General features: G+C 45.9%; 1 protein-coding gene across 8 annotated transcripts in view; it reads left to right on the top strand.

Moving 5' to 3' along the window:
* Positions 1-10,955: 10,955 nt before the first annotated feature.
* The window catches only part of Rgs8 (regulator of G protein signaling 8), a 43,330-nt gene continuing 31,695 nt past the window's right edge, over positions 10,956-22,590 (top strand). Inside the window, exon 1 of one of the 8 annotated variants that reach the window (XM_057770672.1) lies at positions 10,956-11,168. In XM_057770672.1, coding sequence (XP_057626655.1) covers positions 11,061-11,168 — 108 coding nt within the window. In that variant the 5' untranslated portion in view covers positions 10,956-11,060. Of the gene's footprint in view, positions 11,169-21,777; positions 21,905-22,217; positions 22,577-22,590 lie in introns of those variants that run through there. The other 7 variants (XM_057770674.1, XM_057770673.1, XM_057770676.1 and 4 more) reach the window with 7 other exon arrangements.

Below are 22,590 nucleotides of genomic sequence, written 5' to 3'. Positions count from 1 at the left end.
TTTCTCCCTTCTCTTCAATTGATTTTACATTTTTCTTAATCCTGCTCACTAATAAACCCTATGACCGAGTGACAGGGAAGAAGAGAGGCAGAAGCATTCCAGTCTGTTCGCCTTTGACAACCTTCTGCCATCCTAGTGTTCATTCGAGTCACCCTTCCCCCGGGGTTACCGGTGTCACAATGGATTCTCTGGTGTGTGGTCACCACATTAAAGCTCGGCTAGTTACCTTCCTTTCTCCCAGTTCACTTCAAATCATTTTAATTAGCACACAAATGGCTTCCAGCGGCAAAGACTTGTATCCCCACTACAGTTATGACATCCTATCTACGGAAGGTTGCATGTGCATTTGCTACAGCATTACATTTTCAGGAGGATTGACCCTGGGAGGGGTTGTCACCAACCTTACCTCAGTACAGGCTCACAAGGGGGCAAGACTTCTTGGCTATGGGAATCTTAAATGTGTGTGTGTGTGGGGGGGGGGGGTTGGGGGGAGGGAGAGGTTTAGATTTGGGAAGATGGAGTCTTTTACTTTTGTCTTTCCACAATGATGGAGTCATGTTCTGGAACCTTTGGAAGGCTTTTCTCATGTGGTCTGCCCTCTCTGGTATCTGAGTTTTGATTCCAGTTGCCAGTGAGAGTTCAGTCTTGCTCAGATATCTATTGTAATAGCTGAAGGGGTTCTATTCTTTCTCCAAGACCGGGGAGAAATTGTTTTATAAGGAAATCGGCTCCTGTATGGGTTCTTATTTATTTCTCAAGAGGAGAGGCTGACTTCAGGGGCTGCCTCCTACCAAGTTAGAAATTGCCTGAAGAGTCTTGTATTATCCTTTGAGAATTCTGTACATGTAAACAATGGAATATGATCATATTCATGTTCCAGTTTCCAACTGCAGCTCCCCTCATATCCCCTCAGCACCTCCTCCTAATCTCATGTCTTTTTCTTCCTCTCTCTCTTCTCCTTTTCCTTCTTTTTCCTCCTTTTCTGATGCTTCCTTTTCTTCTTTCTAATTTGCTAAATCCAGTTAGTGCTGCCCGTATATATGTGGGTGTGGGACCATTCACTGGAGCATGGGAAACCTACCAGTGGCCACACCCTCAAAGGGAGAAAAAGAGATTCCCCTCCTCTCAGTAGCCTCAGTAAGGGGCAGAGCTAGCTTGATCTGGGGTTGGTTTTGTGCGGCGGAAACATCGGGTGTGAGTTCGTGAGTGTGACAGCCATGTCAGGCCAGAAGACAGCATCTCATAGCATCCCTCCCCAGTCTCTAGCTTTCACATTCTTTCTGCCTTCCCATCTGTGATGTTCCCTGCGTAACAGGGGTATGGGCAGGTGGGTTGATGTGAGATTTCTCTCTGTATGCTGTGAATATCATTGGTTAATAAAGAAGCTTCTCTGGGCCTATTGCAGTGCAGAATAGGGCAAGGTGGGAATTCTCAGCAGATAGAGAAGGAGAGAGTAGGCGGAGTCAAAGAGAAGCCATGTAGTTGCAGGAGGAGAAAGACACCTGTGCGCAGGTACTGATAAATCACAAGCCGTGTGGTAAAATATAAAATAATGAAGATGGGTTAATTTAAGATGTAGGAGCTAGCTAGAAATATGCTTAAGCTACTGGCCAAACAATATTGCAATTAATACAGTTTCTGTGTGATTATTTTGGGTCTGGGAAGCTGGGAATGAACAAGCAATCTTTGACAACAGTGGGTGTTGGTGTTTGTCTAGGGGACTGTCAAATTGGTTCCTGGCACAAACAAACACTGAAATGACCAAGTAAGACAGAAGACCAAGCTACAGAGGAAGGAAAAAATATCAACTCTATACAAAGAAACTCTCTTCCTGCTGCCTGTGGATTCAGATGTAGAACTCTCAGCTACTTCTCCAGGACCATGCCAGCCTGCATGCCCCCATTCTCCCCACCATGATGACAATGGACTAACACTGTGAAGCTGTAAGCCAGCACCAGTTAAATTCTTTCCTTTCTAAGAGTTACCATGGTCATGGTGTCTCTTCACAGCAGTTGAACACTGACTAAGATAGGAAGTAATAATAGCTTGAGCTACAGAGTTGAGATTCCATCTCAGAAAACAATAGCAACAAAAAAATCAACAAAAATCAAAGCAAAACTGGAGAAGAAGCTGTTTTACATTTCTGGGAAATGCACACTATGGCTCTCTGGCTCAATATATCCACTTCCTGTGATGCTGACGCTCAAAGCCTGCTCCAGAGTTAACAGAACAAGCCAGTGTAAAGACCCTCCTGAGACCTACTTATCAACATCACCTCTGATTATAGTCCCTTGGCATTCTAAGGATTGATGATGGATGCAGTGATGTGGTCTAATTTCCCAATATAAACTCCTTATGAGCATCAGAGAAAAAGTTAGCACTGACTACAGAAAAATTAAAGAACCCTTTCCCCTGCAAAGCACATGTGTGTTTCATCATAACAATTTTTATGCACGAATGTGAGTAAATAGTTACCCTTCATTGTGCTATCTTTTATTCTTTTGGCATTAAAATTATCTTTATTTTATAAAATGATAGCAGTAGTAAATAGGATTTTTATTGTTTTTGTTTGGAAATGAAAGATTGTGTTCTGTGTTACTAAGTGAGAATTAAGAAAATTTTGCTGGGCTATAACATAAAAATATGGAAATTTTATGGCACAAAGTGCCTCCCAAGCTGTGTTTATTAATTGGAATATGTATGATAGGTAACTGAACAATACACATATAAAAGAAAAAAATTAATCACTTTGAAGAAAAGAATTGATCAATATTTTAGAGGACATAGTCACAAATAAATTTTCTAGTATAGACTGGGTTTCTTTAGGTTCCTGTGTCAAATTACATTTTTGATATTTAGAAAGGAAGCTGATGTGTATAATAAATTAAACATAGTTGGTAGGTGACAGAGCCTTAATGGAAACATTTCAGGGTCAGTGTGGGAGACAGTTCTATGAATAGGCCAAGGACTGCCGTGTCAATCATCTTTAGCACCTGCTAACACCCCAGTGATGGTCTTCCTGAATCACATGTCTTTTGTTCACTTTGCCTTAATTTATCTCAGGTGAAGCTTCCAGCTGGCAGGTGAGGAATGGAACACAGAATTATAAAAATGGAAACAAATCCATAGATAAGTGAGCGAAGATGGAGGTCCAAGAAGCCTAGGATTTGTTCAAAGATGAGAACTGGGAACTGATTGCATATTTTAAACATTTGTGCCTATCTGCCAGCAGGTGTAGAACCTGGTGTCTTACTCACTGGCCTATTGCTGGGAAGAAACACCATGACCATGGCAACTCTTAAAATAGAATGCATTTAATTGGGGCTTGCTTATAGTTTCAGAGGTTTAGTCCTTTATCATCATGGTGGGGAGCATGGCAGTCCGCAGGCAGGTGCTGGATCAGTAGCAGAAGGCTATGTCCTGATCTGTAAGGCAAAGGGGGAGGAAGACAGACAGAGAGGGGAGCAAGGGAAGGAGGGAGGGAGAAACAGAGAGAGAGAGAGAGAGAGACAGACAGACAGACAGACAGACAGACATACTGGGCCTGGCATGGGCTTTTGAAACCTCAAGCCCACCACCAGTGACATACTTCCTCCAACAAGGCTTCACCTTCTAGTCCTTCTAACCCTACCAAACAGTTCCACTCCTTGGAGACTAAGCATTCAAATATCTGAGCCCGTGGGGCTGTCCTTATTCAAACCACCACACCTGACGAGGAACAGAGTATCCTTTCATCACTGAGATTTTGATAAGACAAGGAGAGCAGGGTGAAACTAGAGATTTGGTTCTTGTCTTCATGGAATGTTTAGTTTAGTGGGGGTGCCAGAGACAAGAAAACAGGCAATAAAGGACAGTATGTCCACACTTGAGGATGGCTTTGTTCTCTGTGGGGCCCAAAACGGTGAGCCTATCTCCACCTTGTCTGAAGGTCAGAGAGTCTGAGGTTGCTCAAAATTGTTGACAACAACCAGGGCTACACATCCTGACCTAGGGTGCGGTTTCTTGGTCCTTTTGACATTAAGATGGCCCACACAGGTAGATCCACTCCCCACTAACCAAGGGTTAGGAAATGTAAGCATACTTCTGCTTCTTTTGAAATAGGAGGTTTGACCTTGGGAGTGACTGCCTACAGGATACTTGGTCTAGGGTAGGTTCACCGCCTGAACAACAGAAGGCTAATAACTTGATGTCTCAAAGTATTGAAGCAAGTAACAAGTAGAACTGAAGTTCTAGTTGTCCTTTGTGTCGTGTTAACACAGTCTTTTTCTTCTTCCCCCTGTTGTATTGGAGTATAAAGGTGTATGGAAAGTTAAACATGGGTGAGTTTCTGTATTCACTGGAACTCCTTCAGGGTACTAGCCTATGTTTTCTGTTTTATTACTTTCACTTGCGTCTTCACCCTCTGTGCTTATTTTCTAATCCTCATTCCCCTACCCTGGTAAGTGGTGTTTTTGTTGAAGCTGGTCTCCGACAGTTCTCCCACACAGTATTTGTTTATAGTACTAGGTCAAAGGTAGGGTGTCAAGGGGGAGTGTGGATGTGTAGAGGGGGTATTATCTGAACACATTCATTCTCATCAGGACCCTGTGAGGACCACATGGGACCCCCATTTTACAGGGAAGGACAGCCATGTGGTGCAGAGAGACTGCATTATTTTAGGTCACAGAACCTGTGAGTGACTGATCTAGCATTTACACTTAGACTCCAGGGTCCATCCTCTCCGTCATGCCCATCTGTTGCCTATGGAAACAGGAAAGGGAGAAATAAAGGCTGGAAACAGGGTTCCTGGATAGATACTTTAAGTTCTATTTGCTCCAAACAACCTTAAAATATAATATTTAAACCCACAGGTAATGCAAGCACACGAGTGTGCCATGTGCACATGCCCCCATGTGAACCCCTGCTTATAGATGCTCAGGTACTGCTTAGGTTGGACTCTCATGGATTTCTGCACTAATGGGTCCATCTGAAGAGCTCAGAGGGCTTTTGTTGTTGATGTTCTTTTGACTATGAACTATTTCTTTCTATCTGTCTATTGATCAGTCCATTCTATTTTCTTTCTATATGGAACTTTCTGGCTCTTTTGTGTCTTAGGATTGGGCTATTTTGGTTAGATTTCTGCTGTTTCTTTTCTCTCTTTTCTCCAGTTGGCAGGCTCTGCTTTCTCGTGGTCAGACATACTCTTCTTGAAAAGAAGGTGGCCTCCTCCTTTTCTCCGCTCAGTCCTTAGGCATTAATTGTGTTTCCCATCATAGCTTACTGTGTGGGACGAAATCGTTCTCAGATGTGGCTAGTTGATTAGAGCTAGAGCCATTTTTACTAGCTCTGCCTGGGAAGGGAAGAGAAGGAAAAACAACCTAAGGAGTTGTTTAAAGGCAAGTGCAGACACTCACCTTGTATGTGGGGAGAGGGAGATGGAGACTTTAATCTACCAAAAAGCAGAGGCCATCTGCTTTCTGATTTTGTTTCTTAGCAGCCTTCTGCGTTTCTGCATGGTTAGTGTTCATTGCCCTTACCTGAAGGCAGAAACGGCTCTTAACCTAAATTCAGAAATGTCTTTACTAAAGCCGTTGCTGCCGTAACAAATCATTATACACACATGCACATACACACGCACACACACACACATACATGTGCAAGCATGCGCGTGTGTGCGCGTGCACGCGCACATACACGTAGCAGCAACTTGACACAAATTTATTATCACACAGGTCCATTAGCTGGAGGTTTCTTAGGAGTCCTAATGGGCTAACATTAAGGTGTTGATTGTGTTGGTTCCTTCCTGTGGCTTCAGGAGAGATCTGTTTTCCTGCTCTTTTTGCTCCTTGGGAGGCATTCACTTCCCTGTGCTTCCAGACCTCACATCTTGTGACTTCGAGGTGGTTTTCCAGCTTTTCAACTATATTCCTTGGCTCTTGGCTTCTTCCTCCATTTCAAAGCCAGAAAAGAGGGGTCAGGTCTCTCTTATGGGCTGACTCTCTCCTACCCTTCATCTGTTTCGTCTCTCACCTTCCCTTCTGTTCCGTTCTTCCACTTAAAAACAGATTTATTTTCATTTTATTTGGGTGTGTATGCGCGCATGTGTGCATGTGTGCATGTGTGCATGTGCTTGTGTGTGTATGCGTGCCCTTGCTTGCGGGAGCCCCTGGAGAGGGTGACAGATTCCCCTGCAGCTGGAGTAAAGGCTGTGATCTGCTGGCACGGGTGGTGGGAAGACAACTCGGGGTCCTCTGCAGGAGCAGTAAAGGTTCTTCAGTGCTGATACAACTCCCTGTTCTTTCACTCCTAAAAACGTATGTTATGGGGCTGGTCAGGTGGCTCAGTGGGTAAAGGTGGATGCTACCAAGCCTGGGAACGTGAGCTGGCTCCTAGGAACCCATGTAGGAGAAGGAAGAAACTGACTTCTGTAAGTTGCTCTCTGACCTTCCCATGCGCCCTGTGGCATACACACCTCACCCCAAACAAATAAAAATATAATAAAAAAAGAATGTATGTTCCTGGAATATGTTAGAACGTCACTGGCCCAGACAATCCAGGATTGGATTCCCATCTCTAGGCCTTTCACCTTCGTCAAATCGGCTAAAGTCCCTTTAGCTATGCTTCACAAATCCCAGAGATTAGCCTGGGGTATCACTGGAGCATCTTCTCCCACCATTCACACCTTGGTACCTACCTTCGCCAGCCCGATTATATTCTGCCTTGGTTTCTCACCTTCCTCCCTAGGTCCTCTGTCATTCTCATGTTTATTTAGTTTTTTTCTTAAAAATAAAGTTTTATTTTGGGGGCGGATATTCATGTAACTGGCACAGCAGGGGACATTAGTAATAAAAATGAGGGCTGAGTTGGTAGAATGTTTGCTTAGCATTCACGAAGCTCTGGATCCCACCCCCAATGCTGCATAAACCCCATGTGCGGCGCACAGGCCTAAAATCCCAGCACTTGGGTGGTGGGGGGGTGAAGGCAGAGGCGTTAGAAGTTCAAGGTCATCCTTGGTTATAAAGTGAATTAGAGCCTGGGATATCATGGCATCTGTACTCAGCTTACGATTGGATGGAAGAATTTAATTTAAAAAAAAAAACCCCAATGCATTAGAGCATGCTTCTTATATATCAAGCCTCTGTAATGTCCCCCTTTACTGCTCAACTCTTCTTATGCTCAGAATAAATATTGTAACTGCAAATAGAAAAGGCTACATCTGCAGATGACTGTGTATATCACTTAGGAAAACACTTGTGAGTCTATGTAAGTTCATCACGACTGCTGTTTCTTTTATTCCTCTTTACCCAGAAAGGGTGAGATTTCTTGAGCAGGGATGTTCCTCCAGCCTTTAACTTTGATTCTTTCCTTCCTTCCTTCCTTCCTTCCTTCCTTCCTTCCTTCCTTCCTTCCTTCCTTCCTTCCTTCCTTCCTTCCTCCCTCCCTCCCTCCCTCCCTCTTTCCCTCCTTCCCTCTCTCCCTCTTCTCTTTCTTTTTATTTGAGACAGGGTTTCTCTGTGTTGCTCTGGCTGTCCTGGAACTCGCTTTGTAGACCAGGCTGGCCTTGAACTCACAGAGATATCTGCCTGCCTCTACCTCCCCAACTGCTGGGATTAAAGATCTATGCCACCACCTCCCAGCTTGATTCCTTTATTTCTTGTTGGTTTAGTCTCTGTAGGCAACAGTTCCTTCTCCCTCCAAAAACCCCACCTTAATATTGCCTGCCCTTAAAGCTAAACTTCTTCTTACTCCACAGTCTCTGTTCTTGATTCAATTTATTCCAACATATATAGAGTTCTTACATATTCCAGGAACTTATCTGGTGCTGGGGATACAAACATGAAAGAGTTCTGTTCTTTAAAGCAAAATCTGTTTTTGTGGCTTTGAGAAGCTGGTCACATTCTGCTATTTGACCCCTTTTCGTTTCATTTTTTTAATGAGCCTTCCCAATCCATTCACCGCACAGATCCTACCATTGTTGAGCTATTCCTTCTCTCAGTCTTATAGGGCACCTGGCTGAATCCAGTGTCCCCTACAGAAATGACATTCTGGCAAGGCACTCGCAGCACTGGGAGACAGGGGCAGGTAGATCTCTGTGAGTTCAGAGGCCAGGGTGGTCTATGTATTGAGTTCCAGGACAACCGAGGCTGCAAAATAGATATTCCATCTCAAAACAAATAAACAAGCAAACAAACAAAAACAACAACAAAATGATATTCTGCTTCTGTGACAGAGTAAAAATCTGTTGTGTAATAATACTCTTGAATCTGATGTCCTCATGCAAGACCTGCATAATTTCCAGCATCTCTAGGAATCTGTTTGATTATTTTTCTTTTCTCTTCCTTCATTTCTTTTTCTTTCTTTCTTTCTTTCTTTCTTTCTTTCTTTCTTTCTTGTCAAGATTTCTCTGTGTAACAGCCATAGCTGCCCTAGAACTAGCTCTTGTAGACCAGACTGACCTCGAACTCACAGAAATTCACCTTCCTCTGCCTCCTGATACCTGGGATTAACGGTATGTGCCACCACTGCCTCTCATGCAGTATTTTTAATGTAAGTAATAAAAGTGTTTTGAGAATTTCTGGGATGGTAGTTATTTCCTCCCAACTCAAGGAAAGGAAAAACACTGTTTGAATCCTGCTGGACCAAGAGAGAGAGGAGAAAAGTCATTTCCTCCCAAAAGGTTGGTCTTTAGTCTCCTCAATCCAAGAAGGTTCAAGAAGACAGGTGCAGGGAGCAGAGGGATCATCTGATGACCCTGGGGTCCAGGTGAGATGCGATGAACCTCCTAGCTGGCTCCTCAAACACGTTTACTTTCCGTGGGTGCAGCTCTTAATGGACATGCTCGTTTCATACTCTTAATGAGGCCGTTATTTCCCCTGGGGAGACTCAGAGCTAGAGAGGCAAATTCTTAGCCTCCATCCCAGCTCTACTGAATTGGAAACCTGGGGTGTTCTCTCAATTCGTATTACAGTAAACACTTGAGGAGGATGTTTTTCATCTTGAGCTTGAGATCTCTTGCTCCAAGCCAAGGTTCAGGGGCCCACCGAGAGCTTCAATTCACGGTTACTCGTGTGCGTCTCCTCACCGACTTGACTCTGCTCTCTCTTCAGTGTTTGGCTCTTGTCAGCGTCCATCTTTTCTGACTGCTTCATTCGCCCCACTTTCTCTCTATCAAACAGGTTTTTTTCTCTTCAATCTTCGCTTGGCTTTTATTTCCCTTAAATGGGTAATTTCTTCCGGATCTTCCCTGAACCCCTCCCTCTCTTCTCACATTGGTCAAGGGATTCTATTTATGGTCGCCAACTCTTGGTTTCCAGTAGAGAGCTCCTGCTTTTCCATCTCCTCCCATCTTCTACCCTGATAGAGTTCAACTGGTCCAGCCCCAACCAAGCACAGTGCAGGGTTTACCAGGCTGAGGCTGCTCTTCTGCCTGGGTCTCTCAGCAGGCTCTGTACTTCACCCAGGCCATTCCTTAGCCTTGGGTTCTCCATCTCAGCCATTTTTGTGGATCAAAATCCACCTGCAGCCATTAGTGTGCAGGAAGGAGTTAGCAGGTCGTCTCAGAGAGTCTCCTTGACTTTCCAGTCGGAGGCCTTCTGCCTCAACTCCCTCACGTTTCCTTAGTGATTTGAGTACTTAACTCATTTATGTACACATTAGCTACCCGAATCACTGTCCCTTCCTCCTATCATCTGGCATGACAAGGATCTCCAGTCCCTCAGCAGCCCCTGAAGCACATAGCAGGTTCTCCACAGTGGTTGTTCTATTGACCTGTGTTGAAATGGAGCAATGTTTTAGGCGGCAGCAACTTGACCATATGAGCATCTACGGAGACAGGAGCCTGACGGGTTGTGGGAGAGGGGTTCATCTCTAGGGTCAGTGCTGGTCCCATCCTTAGGAGAGAAGTTTGATTGAGGAGTGGTAGCCTGTGGAAGGAAGGATGGTTTCTTACACATCCAAATCAGTCACTTTTCGCCCTCTACATCCTGCCATCTCCCTCCCGAGAAAGCCCTTGTTTGAGATCTCTTTTTCCCTTCATTAGCTGTGCATATTGGAGTATTTCCCAACTGCAGCTTCCCCTGGTCTTTTCTCCTTCCACTGTTTATTTCCCTGTCACCCTCTCTCCTTGGCTGTGGTTGTAAACAGAGCCAGCGACTGTCAGCCTGAAGCTTGTGCAGTGAACCCGTTGCATGAACACTCTAGGATCCTGTGAAGGGCCCTCCCTGCTGCTCAAAAGCAGCTCTGGGCACTGACCCAAGTGAAGCAGAAGGTTGTGCTCCTGGCCATCAGAATGGAACTTTACAGACAAGCATCACGTGGCACATCCTCGCTACTCTTCTAACCCTGGCTCTTGATCCTGTTCTTGACAGCAGAAGCCCCTGGTACCCAACCCATTGTGCACATGGTAGGGGAGCAGTCCGGCTGGTCTCTGCGTAGGGTGACAAAGGACCCTGAACATTTCCTGCCTAATCCCTACCTGTATCTGATATTTTCCTTATCTTTAGGAAAGTTGGAGTAGTGCTTGACACGAATTGCCTGCCCATTCTAAATCCTATGTCTAAATGGCTTTTCTAACTATGGGAGGGGAGATGGACAAGCTTGACGCTAAGTCAGGAATGTGGGACTGTGTTTCCCCCTTCCCCACATCACCAAGCATGCTCGTGTCTTGGTGTGACCGTCAGCAAAAGCAGACCACCCTCTCTCTCCCTCGTTGGTGCCCTCAGTCACACCCTTATGCTTTCTGCTCCTGACTGAACTTCGCAGGGCCACCAGCCCTTCGGAGGTAGTTGCCTGTGTTCAAACCATCAGCAGAGAGCCACACAGGCATTGCCATCCTGCTGGAGCCTGCGGTCCTCCCCCAACTGCGTGGCTGCGCATCATCTGTCAGAGTGCCCCTCTCCCCTCCCTCTGCCTCCCCGCCCCCTCCCCTGCGCTCGCTCGCTGGCTTGCTTGCCTGCTTGCTTGCTCTTTCCCTTTTCATGAGATGCAAAGCCTGGCGCCGAGCAGAGCGCTCCCGAGCAGCATGTTGCAGGAGCTCTTCTAGGGGCCCGAGGTGAGGCGGCCACGGTCCACCACCCTCACCCATGTACCAGGAGAGGGCTGACTCTGTCATTCAGCGCTTCACTGAGCCATGCCCAGTTGGAGCCGACACCAGCCACATCTTCCCAGCTGCGCTGCCCACCACCAGACAGGTAAGAGAGAGCGGCTGTTTCTCCAATGGCGTGATGGGTCCCTGGACACCAGCGTGATGAGTCTTACCGGGAGACGCAGGACAGACAACAGAGAGCAGAAAGGCACTTTTGTCGTAGTCTCCACTTATCCTGTATCGGAGCATCCTCGGAGCAGGGCAAGCCTGCCACACTGGTCCAGAACAAGGATACGGGAATAGCCTCTTCTTTCTAGTTAGTAAAGGATGAGCTGTAAATGCTCTTTCTTTTTCTTTTCTTTCTTCTTTGGCTTTCTATCTGTCTCTATCTCAACTCCTCAGGACCCGTGAAGTCTGCTTTCTGGCAGACAGGCATCCTGTTTCTGGCCTCAGATTTTTAGGGGTCCCTGAAAATATTGTCAGTTGATGTCAGCACGGTGCCACAGGCTCCTTATTTTTAGTTCCATTCATGTCTTGCTCAGCCGCTGCTTGGAACTGGGGTCTCCAGCACAGCAGCTTGACTGCACATAGCATCTGTCTTGTTTCTAGTCAGCCAAGCAGGTCCGCTAGGCTCTGCTGGTGACTAACACTAGGGACACATTCCAATGCAAAGGGACTCACAATGACAATGAGTTGGAGGGAGATTAAAATGCACCTGAGGCTACCAATGCTTAAGTGGCAAGTGAAGGGTACATATCCCAGCTACAAGAGACGATAGGTCCCTGGCACGGTGGCTGGTGATTTTTTTCCGGAGGGGGGGGGTTTGTGCTGGGGGAATGAGGTTGTTAGTTTTTCTTTCTGTGTTAGAACTGCTTGTCATCCATGCACTGTCTGTGTACTGAAGACCGGGCCACCCATGGTTCAGGTCCCAGTGTGCTCTGACTTGGGGAGGCCTCTATCTGCAGCAGTGCAGAAATGCTTAGCCTAGCCTACAATGTGGCTTACTTTGGGGCCACTTGTTCTAACAGACTTGGAAATCTTTAGGGTTTTCTTAGAGGATATAGGAATTTCTGGAAGACAGGGAAATGTTTGCGAGGTCATATTAGTGATTCGGAAAAGTTAAACCTCAACAGGCAACATTATCATTGTGCTGATGGGGGCTGTCATTATTCTTTGGGAAACCACGGCCACCCATGTAGTCGTCTAGTCTTTATTAACTGCTGTCTGTCTGCTCACTCTCAGCTTGATTTTATTCCTATTAATTCTTTTTAATGTAGTGTTCGGATTAGCCATTTTCCTCTTGCTGGGATAAGATGCCTGACAAAGGCAACTTGATTTGTTTAGGCTCACGGTGAGGGTGCTGTCCATCATGGTAAGGAGAACATGGCAGCAGGGATATGAAGCAGCTGGTCCTACTGTGTCTGCAGCAGATAGCAGAGGGAGATGAATGTGAGCGGTCAGCTCATTGCCTCCTTTTTATTCTGTCTGGGACACCAGCCCGGAAAGATGCCACCTACAGTCAGAGTCAGTCTTTCTGCCTCAGTTTACCCAATCCAGACATGCCCAGTGGTTTTTCTCCTAGATGATTGTAGGTCTTGTGAAGTTGACAATATCACTTATCACAAATGGGACAGGAAAACCTGTGCAGGTTCTGTTTATTAACCCCTCATTAATGGTGGCAAAGTCTTTTTCTCATGGGTCAGTGCACTCTGACCTGGAGATGGGTCCTAGCCACAATAGCAGTCTTAGGCATGGCAGGTACTCACGGCAGGTGCTCAAGAGTATGGCTGATTGCCTAAGCAGAACATGCTTTACGAAAACCCTTCTTCCCCAGATTGTGGCTCTCAATGATGGGCCAACAGGTGGACATGCAGAGAATGTGCTGGAAGGATGGCCATCCTGGATTGTAGCCTTCCTAGAGCCATTGGCTGAATTTCCTGGAACCTTCACTGAGCAGCTTCACTTTGATAACCAGGAAAATGGGGATAATTGCAAGTGCCCACTTATTCCTGAAGGTTTTTTTTTTTTGCAAGATTGACTTAAAATGGATAAGAAAAATCAGCCTCCTGTGAAGAAGATGTACTGAGAAACTTTGCTAGGGACTTCCTGTTTATTATGCAGTTTAACCTCCACTTTCTCAGGACAAGCCAGGGTCCAATGAGGCTAAAGCCACCTGTGAAGTTGAGAAGAGAAGTGTTTTTGTTTGTTTTGGTTTTTGTTTGTTGTTTGTTTTTGAGACAGGGTTCTTCTGTAGCTTTAGAGCCTGTCCTGGAACTACCTCTTATAGACTAGAGATCTGCCCGCCTCTGCCTCCTGAGTGCTGGAATTAAAGGTGTGCACCACTACCGCCTGGCTGTGAAGTCACTTCTTAAATCTTGACCGTACTGCACAAGTGAAAGGTTTGTTGTCACATTGTAGCTGCAAATATTTTTCTAATTTTCTTTTTCCTGCTGTTGGGATTGAACCCAAGACCTCATTCACCCTGGCCCGATGAGCTACATCCCTAAAGGTAGAACATTTTTCCGAGTCCTATCATAGACTCTCTGTTTTGTAGTTTTTCATACCTTCTTCATTTAAACACCTACACCCCTGGAGATGTTGACAAGGCCCCATCGCTCTCTCTACCACTTCTAGGTTAAGGTTTCTACCATCTAGAAATACCAGCACTCTCCGCAGGGTCTTTGACCATGCTTTCTGATGCAGTTCTTTTGAAATGTTCAATAAGATGTTCTAGGAGAAGGAGTGTCTTGGAAAAGCTGAGTGGCTTAAGGATTCCTTTATCTGTCAGGACAAAGAGACAGTGAGGATCTGCCTAGCACCCCTGTTCCTCAAGGGGCACCCACACAGCCCTGTCCCTCCTCCCGCCTCCAGGACTAACACTAATGTGAGCCGGGCTTCTACCTGGAATCGAGGTATCTCAGGGAGATGAGTGTTCTACTCATTTCTCAGAAGGCTCTGGATTCAGGACCACACCCAGAGGGAGAACCTTTCCAGGGGCCCAGCCTGCACAGCGCTATTTTCTGTGGCTACAGCTGCAGCAAACCCCATTCCACATCCCAGGCCCAATGGCTGTGGATTCCCCGTCTGCTGATTCAGGTGGTTAGCTAGGACGATACTGGGAGGGGAGACAGGAAAGGCATTGCCTGAAGCCAGTAACACAGAGGCTTAGAAAGAGTTTTACTTTATATTCGTGTGTGTGTGTGTGTGTGTGTGTGTAAACCTCTTCTGCCCACAGCTGTGGACCCCAATGGCGAATGGGGATGCTTTTGTTACTGTCTAAGCAGGGGAAGAAATCGATATTCTGGGACCAATAGACAGGAGTACAGAGTCACATTTCGCCTGTGGCAGCGCCTCTTGCCCATAGGCCTTGAAAGCCAGGTCCCCCTGTGTCCTCATCCCGGGCCCTACTGCCCTTCCTACTACTGCAGCCCCCACCTCTGTCCCTACTTGGTGCTGGGCCTCTGCCTTGTCTGCTGTGATGCTTATCATGAGGCTTCATGCTTTCTCGGGAATGAGTAATTTCCAATCCAGTCTGCTTTGACATTTCTATGAAATCTTATACAGTGATATAAGAAGTTGGCCTTGCCTTAGTAACTTTAATTTCAGAGGGTTTTTTTTTTTTTTTAGATCCTAAGGAAAGGTGAATAGGTAGAATTAGAACTTGAAGCCATATCACTGATGCCTGGAAAGCCTGTGTCATTTTCGTGACTCCATGTTGGCCAGCACCCTGATCCAGACTAAGACATGGTCTTACTCGCCTTCCTACTCACAGGCTCAGGCATGTTTGACACTAGAGTATTTTTATTGGTGTCAGGTACCATGCTAAATTTGGGGGAGGGCATAGAGATGGAAATATCTTTGTCTATGTAATGCCATGCATGGGATATAGCGTGCCGTAAAAGAGATTCTTAAATGTCAGTTTAATGGAGGAATAAGGCATAAGTAATACATTTCTGTGTCCTGGATGTACTTGGGGTCATATAAGAATAAGAGAATTACAGGTAATGAGTTAGACAGATATTCCCTGGATCCTCAAGGATATGGAATGCACTTGCTACCCTAGGTGCATAAGGCAGTCTTCCTGAAGTTCAACTTGAAGGATGAGTTGGGTTTAGGCAAGTCGAAAGAATTCTAGGCAGATGGAATGGAACAAATAAGGTCCAGGGACACAGAGCTCTGTGCTCCAGAGTGTGAGTACTGGAGGGTGTGTGGGAGGGGGGAGTGTGAAGCTTAAGGCAGGGGAGTGATGGGCAGTTCTCAAGGGAGACAAGTCCCGGGTCTGAAGGAGTTTGTGTGTAAGTTCTTTATAAAGCTTGAACTTTATGCTTAAATTATGGTGGCTTATAAGTTGGGAGAAAAAGGGACATAACCATATTTGGGACTTAAACATATGATTATGGCTTCAAAACAGAGCTGTGTTTAAGGCCACAGACTGGGATGCACAGAGCAGATGCCGTGAGAACATCAGCTGGGCCCGTGAGGACATGAGTCAGGGTAGCGGTAGTAGGGATGCAAGGCACGAAATAGATTTGAAAACTATGGAAGAAATTTAATCAGCATGATTTGATAATTGGTTAAAGACAGGAGCTGAGAGAAAAGGAGTTACCTCTAATTACTTCTCTATTTTTGGCTTGACTTACTCAGTAGATGGTGGTATCAAAACCCGATCTCACCATTGCCGGGGGGAGCCAAGGGCTATGGGGGTGAGAGAGGGTGGCGGAAGAGGATGGTGGCTAAAATAGGTCAGGAAAGGAGGATGCAGTGTGCTTGGGTTTTAGGTATATATTTGTATTGTTGTGTCTGTGGTCTGCCTGAGGACGCTGTCTGGTAATCCACAGGTTATAGGAATCGGCATGGCTGAGAGAGGGGCCGGAGTTGGAGAAATGGCCAGTGTGCCAAAAGGCAGTGAGGATGAGATTAGCCAGGCAGTCTGCCAAAGCTGCAGGGCAGGAAGTCATGGTTAAAAGGTGGCATTTATGGGATGGGCTGGAGCAGCTAGCCAGAGAGCCAAGGAGAAGGGCGGTCACAAGATCATCAAATATCCAGCCAGTGTCCACATCTTCCTAATTGTCTCATCAAATTTTTATCATTTTTGACTGGAATCAGGACCAGATATAAGATCTGTGTATTGCAGAAACAACAACAACAACAACAACAACAAAACAACAACAACAACAAAAAAAAACACTGACAACCATTGTCCAAGAGATGGGATTGTATAACCACGTCTCCCAATTTTATGTCATTTCCTCCGTGTTCCTCGTTCCCCAAGAAGCATTTGCAGGCTTAGGTACCAAAGCCTCCATGGTTCAATTTTAAAATTCCATTCTAGACACAGTTAGAAAGAGTAATGCAAAGACAAGAGAATAAAAAGAGTAGAAAGAAGAAAAGTGTGTGGTGCGTAGCTAGGTGATAAATGGAAGCCCAGGAGGGACAAAAAGAAGTCATAAAGGCAACAAAGGCCAGAGGCTCCAAAAACCCCACACACGTATTATCTTATATATTTTGTATCACCTTAGTGAGCTAGTGGTAAAAAAAAACAAAACAAAAAAAAACAAAACAAAAACGAGTCTTTAAATAATAACATTCTATTTCTATAGCACTTTCCCTCAAATCGCTTATTAAATAGCTGAACAGGCATCTTCCAGGTAGTTCCTGTGTCAAGCAGGGAAGTGGCAGAAATCTAATTCCCATTTTAGCTGGCGAAACGTTGTTGATAAGACCAACCATAGTACAAAGGCGCTTCACGATTAAGGGCTACTTGCCACCTGTCAAGCCTTGTGGGAAACACCCTATGCCATTACCTCAGTTAACCCCGGTAACAAGCCTGTGACATTGGTATGGTTGTTGTCTTCACTGTATCCCACAGCGATTGCAACATCCAGGATGAATCACTTGCCCACAGACATGTCTGCAAAGTGATGCTCCTGGGATTGGCACTCGAGGCTATCAACTCCACTGGGCTTGCCTTTAGTTCTCTATCATCTCCCCAACTCATCGTCCTACCTTTCTTTTGGTATATACTGACTCACTGGCAAAGTTCTATTCAAAAAGAAAGCCACGACCCACCCCCCCCAGTATAATAACAGAAGATGTGCTGGAACTTACAAAGCACCCACAGAATTTTTCACTTACTTTTTATATTCACCCTGGAAAATAAACAGGCAGGCGTGTTCATCAGAGTTTTACAATGAGAATTTTGGGGAGTGTGAAGGGTATGGGGAGGAAGTTTAGCTCCTGGTCTTCTTGTCTCCCCTTCCCCTGGGCTGGGCTTATGGGTCAGTACCACTAAGCCTGGGTCAGAGAATAAATTAAAGTTCATGAGTTCTTGCTCTTGTTAGTTGGTGATCACGGAACTAGTGCAGGCTGTTAGTGTTGCAGAACCAGTTAACAAGAGTGATGTCCTCTGGTCCTTTGTTCTGTATGCCCATGTTTTCCTGCAAACCTCATGGGTTCTTAGCGTGAGCTACTGACCCTTCTCCCTGACCCCATGATGTCCCTTATGGGAGCCCAGGAAGGTTATTACAAATTAAGTATCTGGATGCTTGAACTGATAGGAAGGGGGGCTGCTAGTGCTCAGAGGAATGAGCATGAGATGCTTGTTTTTGTTGTTGTTCTAAAGTAGAATTTTGGGTCAGGTGTCCTCTTTCTGTCCTGCCCTTCCCTGTGTCCTTCCAGTCTCCATGGAAACCCCAAATCAATGCAGCATATGTTGATCCAGGTTTCTACTGTTACCGGGAAGCCGAGCAGTGGAAATTGCTTTTAAAAGATTTGTGGAAGAGCTTCAGCGTGCTGACCAGAATCCAAATCTGATATCCAAATGACTTTTATTAAAAGCTCTGAATGTGGTGCTATCTGAGGTGGCATGTTGATTAAATAAATACACAGGGGGCATTTGGCAATAAACCTCTTCTTCTATCGTGGCTTTTTAAAATATTATAGTGCAGATTTTAATTCCTTTTATCATCAATTTAATTATACTCTCAGGCCTGTATGGCAATGCCAGGTGCCCCCTTTGCTCCTGATTAATTCTGCCCTGCACGGATCGGGCTGTTGGGATAGTTTATTAAAGCCCTCTGTACCTGTGCCACTGTCCCCATGCTACTGTCCCCTGAAGCTATTAGTATTCTGTGGACTTCACTCCTGATCGGGAGACTGCAGAAGTCTTAACACATTTTCTCCATAAGGATGGCTTGGTGATTTTTCTTTTGCCTTTTTTCAAGAATTCAACATAAGGGCTGGCAAGATGTCACTTGTCACCAACCTAGATGACCTGAGTTTGATTCTTAGGACCCACATGATGGAAGGAAAGTATGAACTCCTGCAAATTACCCTCTGACCTTCACATGTGTACTATGGTACATGCCTACCACCTCCCTCCAAATAAGTAAATAAAATCAAAACATTTAAAAAAACTCATAAATGAGAGTTAGCCAGAGTGTCATACACTCACTCCGCATGAAGCGATGAGAGTTGGAAGCCCAGGGAGTCAGTCAGAGAGGCCGTCTTTCAGGAGTGGAAATCAATTTGGGAGGATTGGAAACCACAAATGAAATGGATCAACTCGATTGTGATTCAAGCTGTCAAAATCATACTGCAAGGTGGTGGGACTGGGATAGAGCAGCTCCTCTAATTGAAGTCCTTCTGAAAGAGCTCAGAAGGAGAGATTTCAGATCAGAGGTAAAGGGGTTGGCAAAGGAGCTGGGAGTTAAGACGCAGATGCGGGGCAGGATCTGAACGGAGGGAGCAGGTGCATGGGCGTGTACGTACGTTTTTGAGAGAGCAATAAAACCAGACAGAGAAGCAGGACCGGCTCATTGTCAGGCAAACAGGGGAGCTGCAACTGAGCCCATCAAAGATTATTATATAGATGATCTGCTTATGGTGTCTGTTCAGTGGGTAACTGAGGTTTGTGGGTGCGGGGGGAGGAGTTGGGCAGGGAGATCTGCCCTGGGAGCTGAATAACCTCTGTGCCAGTGGCTGGGAGGGAATGAAGCTAAGGAATAATTCAGAAACACGATGATCAGATTGAAACACCAATTTAGCAAGAGGAATGAAGAAGATGCCAGAAATATCTGCACTTGTTACCCCAGGGATGAGGATGCAATGATGTCATGAGCAAACACAGGGAGCCCTGTGGGAAGGAAGGGAGGGCTGAGGACGAGGTTGTTGGGGGCTACCTGGAGTCTGTGGGCTTGGGGTTCCTGGAGCTGTCCAGCAGAGCCCTGCTGGTGCAGCTCTAATTTCAAAGGGGTGCAGGCTGATCTGTGCCTGGAAAGATGGTTCCCAAAGGGACTGCTTTAAAATGGAAAGAGCAGAAGGGTCGCTGCATTGCCTATGGAGCCAAATCAGGGCTGGTCACCTTTGCTGGGAAAAAGCAGGAGCTGGGGCCAGTTTTCAGCCAGGGAGTCCAGAGCAGTAGCCACAAAAGCTTGACATTCCAGTCATGGCTCTAAGCCTAAGAGGAACATGGAGTCTAATTGAGTAGATTCTGGCCTTCTAGAACACTACAGTTTTTGTCCTTTCCTGCCCCATTCATCCAGGAAAGAAACCCAAGGTAGGATGCTCGACGTTGGAGTCAGCTTAAGGTTTACCCTGGAGATTTTGTTGTTGTGTCTTAAGACAGGGTCTTCCTCTGTACCCAGACTGGCCTCAAATGTGCTTCTTCTGTCTCAGCCTTCCTGGTGCTGAAATGACACCCCATTTCCCTCTGGAGTTCTTTGGGAACTTCTGGTGGAGTCTTCCCATAGACAGACTGCATTAGGTTTGCACTTCTCAGACTGGGCAGTCTAAGGTTCCATATTAGTGCCTAGGAGTATTTTGGTAGAAACTTTCAGACAAGTTTTACTGTCTTCTTTTCCTAACGTTCTCCATCCCCTTCTGTTCTTTCCATTTCACCCTTTCCTTTAAGATTTGTTTATTATGGTGCTTTTCCCTGAACAATTGACTTACTGCCTTTCGAGAGCACATTATTTCTAAGGCTGATGGAAGACTCTGATGTCTGGTTAGTATTGAACAGCTCCTGCCCCAGACTCAGGTCCTTCAGCAGCTTCATAGCCATTCCCTAGTGTATCAGACAACACAAAACTCTGGGAAAACCTGTGCCCCATATTAGCCCGGGTGAGGAAGAGTCTGCTAATGACATCTGTTTCGTGTAAGAGGGAGGGGCATGGCAGCACCAAAGTAGATGCCAGAAAACAGTTCTGCTATTTATGAGTGACTTGTCTCTGTTTTTCCACCTGAAAGGGGGGCTGATAAAGATGTTGGCTTTGAAAATTTGCTGTGAGCACTAAATTAACTCAAGTGCAATGCTGGGCACAGTGTTTAGCACATACAAAACAATCCTTAGACATTAGCTTTGTGGACTTCCCCTTAGGGTGTAAACATATCTTGGGTAAGAGAAGTATTTATCCATGAAATTTTTTTTCTTATGGCACAAAACACCAGGGAAGGATCTAGGAAGTGAAAAAAATCTTTCAGCTTGACTCTGAATTCTAGCTAGCATGGTGTTTGAAGACATTTCGCTTGGTAACATGAAGGCACCTCTATCTAACGGAGGGACGCTATGGGCATTATTAGAGAGGGAGCGAGAGACAGAGTGAGTCACTGTGGGGGCAGGATTTCTATTTCATCCTAGCACCAGGCAGTGAATGATTACAGCACATTAATTTCACTGTCAGAACAAGGGTCATACACCAAAAGATATGCTCAGAGAGACCATGGCCCAGCATGACATAGGAGCAAAGAGCTCCCCTGTCAGAGTCATAAGACACAAATTTTGGTTCTTATGCTGCCATTCTGTATTGTACCACTTTAGAAAAGGAACTTTATCACCTTTAGCCTCAGTTTTCTGGGGATAATAAGCTTCCTGATCATATTATGCAGAATTGTTGAATGACGAGAAATGAAAATGTTTTATACTGGATCTGTGAAGGTGCAGGTAGTGCAGGCTGTCCTTGAACTCTTGATCTTACCGCTTCAGCCTTGTGGGTGCTGTAGCACAAACCTAGTTTTGCTTTAAACATGTAATACATGTTAAAGGAGCTAGACCTGAAAGCACAGGCCCACAATCCTAGCTATTTAGGAGGCTAAGATAGAAGGGTAGCAGTTTCTGCCTGGGCTACAGAGTGAGTTGAAAGTCATTCTAAGCAACTTAAGGAGCTCCTGTCTGGAAAAGAAAAAAAAAATAAGAGTAAGAAGAGGGGCTGGGAATATAGCTAAATGGAAGAGCACTTGCCTAGCATAGGTAAAGCCCTGGTTCAGTCCCCAACATTGAACAAGTCAAATAAATGGAATCCATTACCTTTGTTACAAAGTCTCTACTTTCTATGGAAACATTTTCTAACTTCTGGCTTGAGAAATAACTTGCCGCAAAGGCCAGGTGTATTTGGAGCTTGTTCCTGAACCAACATGCGAACAGCCATAGAGACTGAGAGTGTAATGAAAAAGAGAAGGCAAGCTTTAGCCCAGAGGAATACGCAAACTTCAGTGTGCATCAGAATCCCTGGGCAAGCTGGGCGACACTCGTAGTTTCTGTCACCAAAGGTCTCTGCATGGAGCCTGAGCAGTAGCGTGCCCAACACATTCCCAGGTGATGCTCAGACTGCCAGTCTGGGTACCACTTTCGGAGAACTAGGACAAACAGGAAGAATCTTCCTTCTGGAACAGCGGCAGACAGTGTGAAGATCTCTGTGGGTATAGAGGTTTGGAAATAATATTGAGGGAGGAAGAAAGATAGAAACAGAGATGATGAGCAGATCGGGCAGAACAAAGGAAAAAGTCTCACTCCATCACAAATGCAAGTCGGGGGGAAGTTGCTAGGTGATGGATGAGGAAAGAGAGGTGAGTTTCTACTGTAGGAAAAACCAGGTGAGAGGCAGGAGCATAGGGTTGGAAATCTGCACGTTCCAGGAGGCAGAGGAGGCGGGAATCTCTCCTTAAGGAGTGGGGAGCGGTGTGGTTGGTCCTGGTGGGGTGGGGGGTGGGGTGGGAATGGATTAGGGGGAGAGGTTCCTCGTCGAGGAAGGGGACAGCTGAGACTTGGCAGAGAGGAGTAATTTCAGGGCTGTGTGGTTTGGCTTGGGAGCGCAGTGCAATAGAATTGGGAGAAAGGGGGTGGAATTTAGATGTGCGACCTGCCCCGTAGCTTTCTCGCTCTCTGCATTTATCACATCACATCACACCCAGCAAGACAGGCCCCCTCCTCCTGGCTCATTAGGAGATTTGATTCGGCTTGGCTCCTGCTGTCAGCAGCTGTCTGGGGCAAGATCTTTATGCTCCCTGCTCCCCAGCGCAGCCACCAGCCTCCAGCCTCCCAGGCGGCAGCGGAGCTCATTAGAAAGGCACCCTTCCCCGGATTTTCAGCTACTTGGTGGCCTGAAAAGAGTTAATACCTACTCTTGGCTGGGGGGCAGAGCAGCTGCTGTGGGCTGGGGAGAGACTTCTCCCTGAGCTGCAGCCAAAGGAGCTGCAGGTTAGTGAGGCCGAAGGAGGAAGGCGCAGGATGCGTGCCAGGTCAGCTCTGCTTG

The sequence above is a fragment of the Chionomys nivalis genome, chromosome 5, assembly GCF_950005125.1.
Source record: "Chionomys nivalis chromosome 5, mChiNiv1.1, whole genome shotgun sequence".
NCBI lineage: Eukaryota > Metazoa > Chordata > Mammalia > Rodentia > Cricetidae > Chionomys > Chionomys nivalis.
Note: the sequence above shows the minus strand (reverse complement) of the source record. Positions and strands in the feature narration are given on the sequence as shown.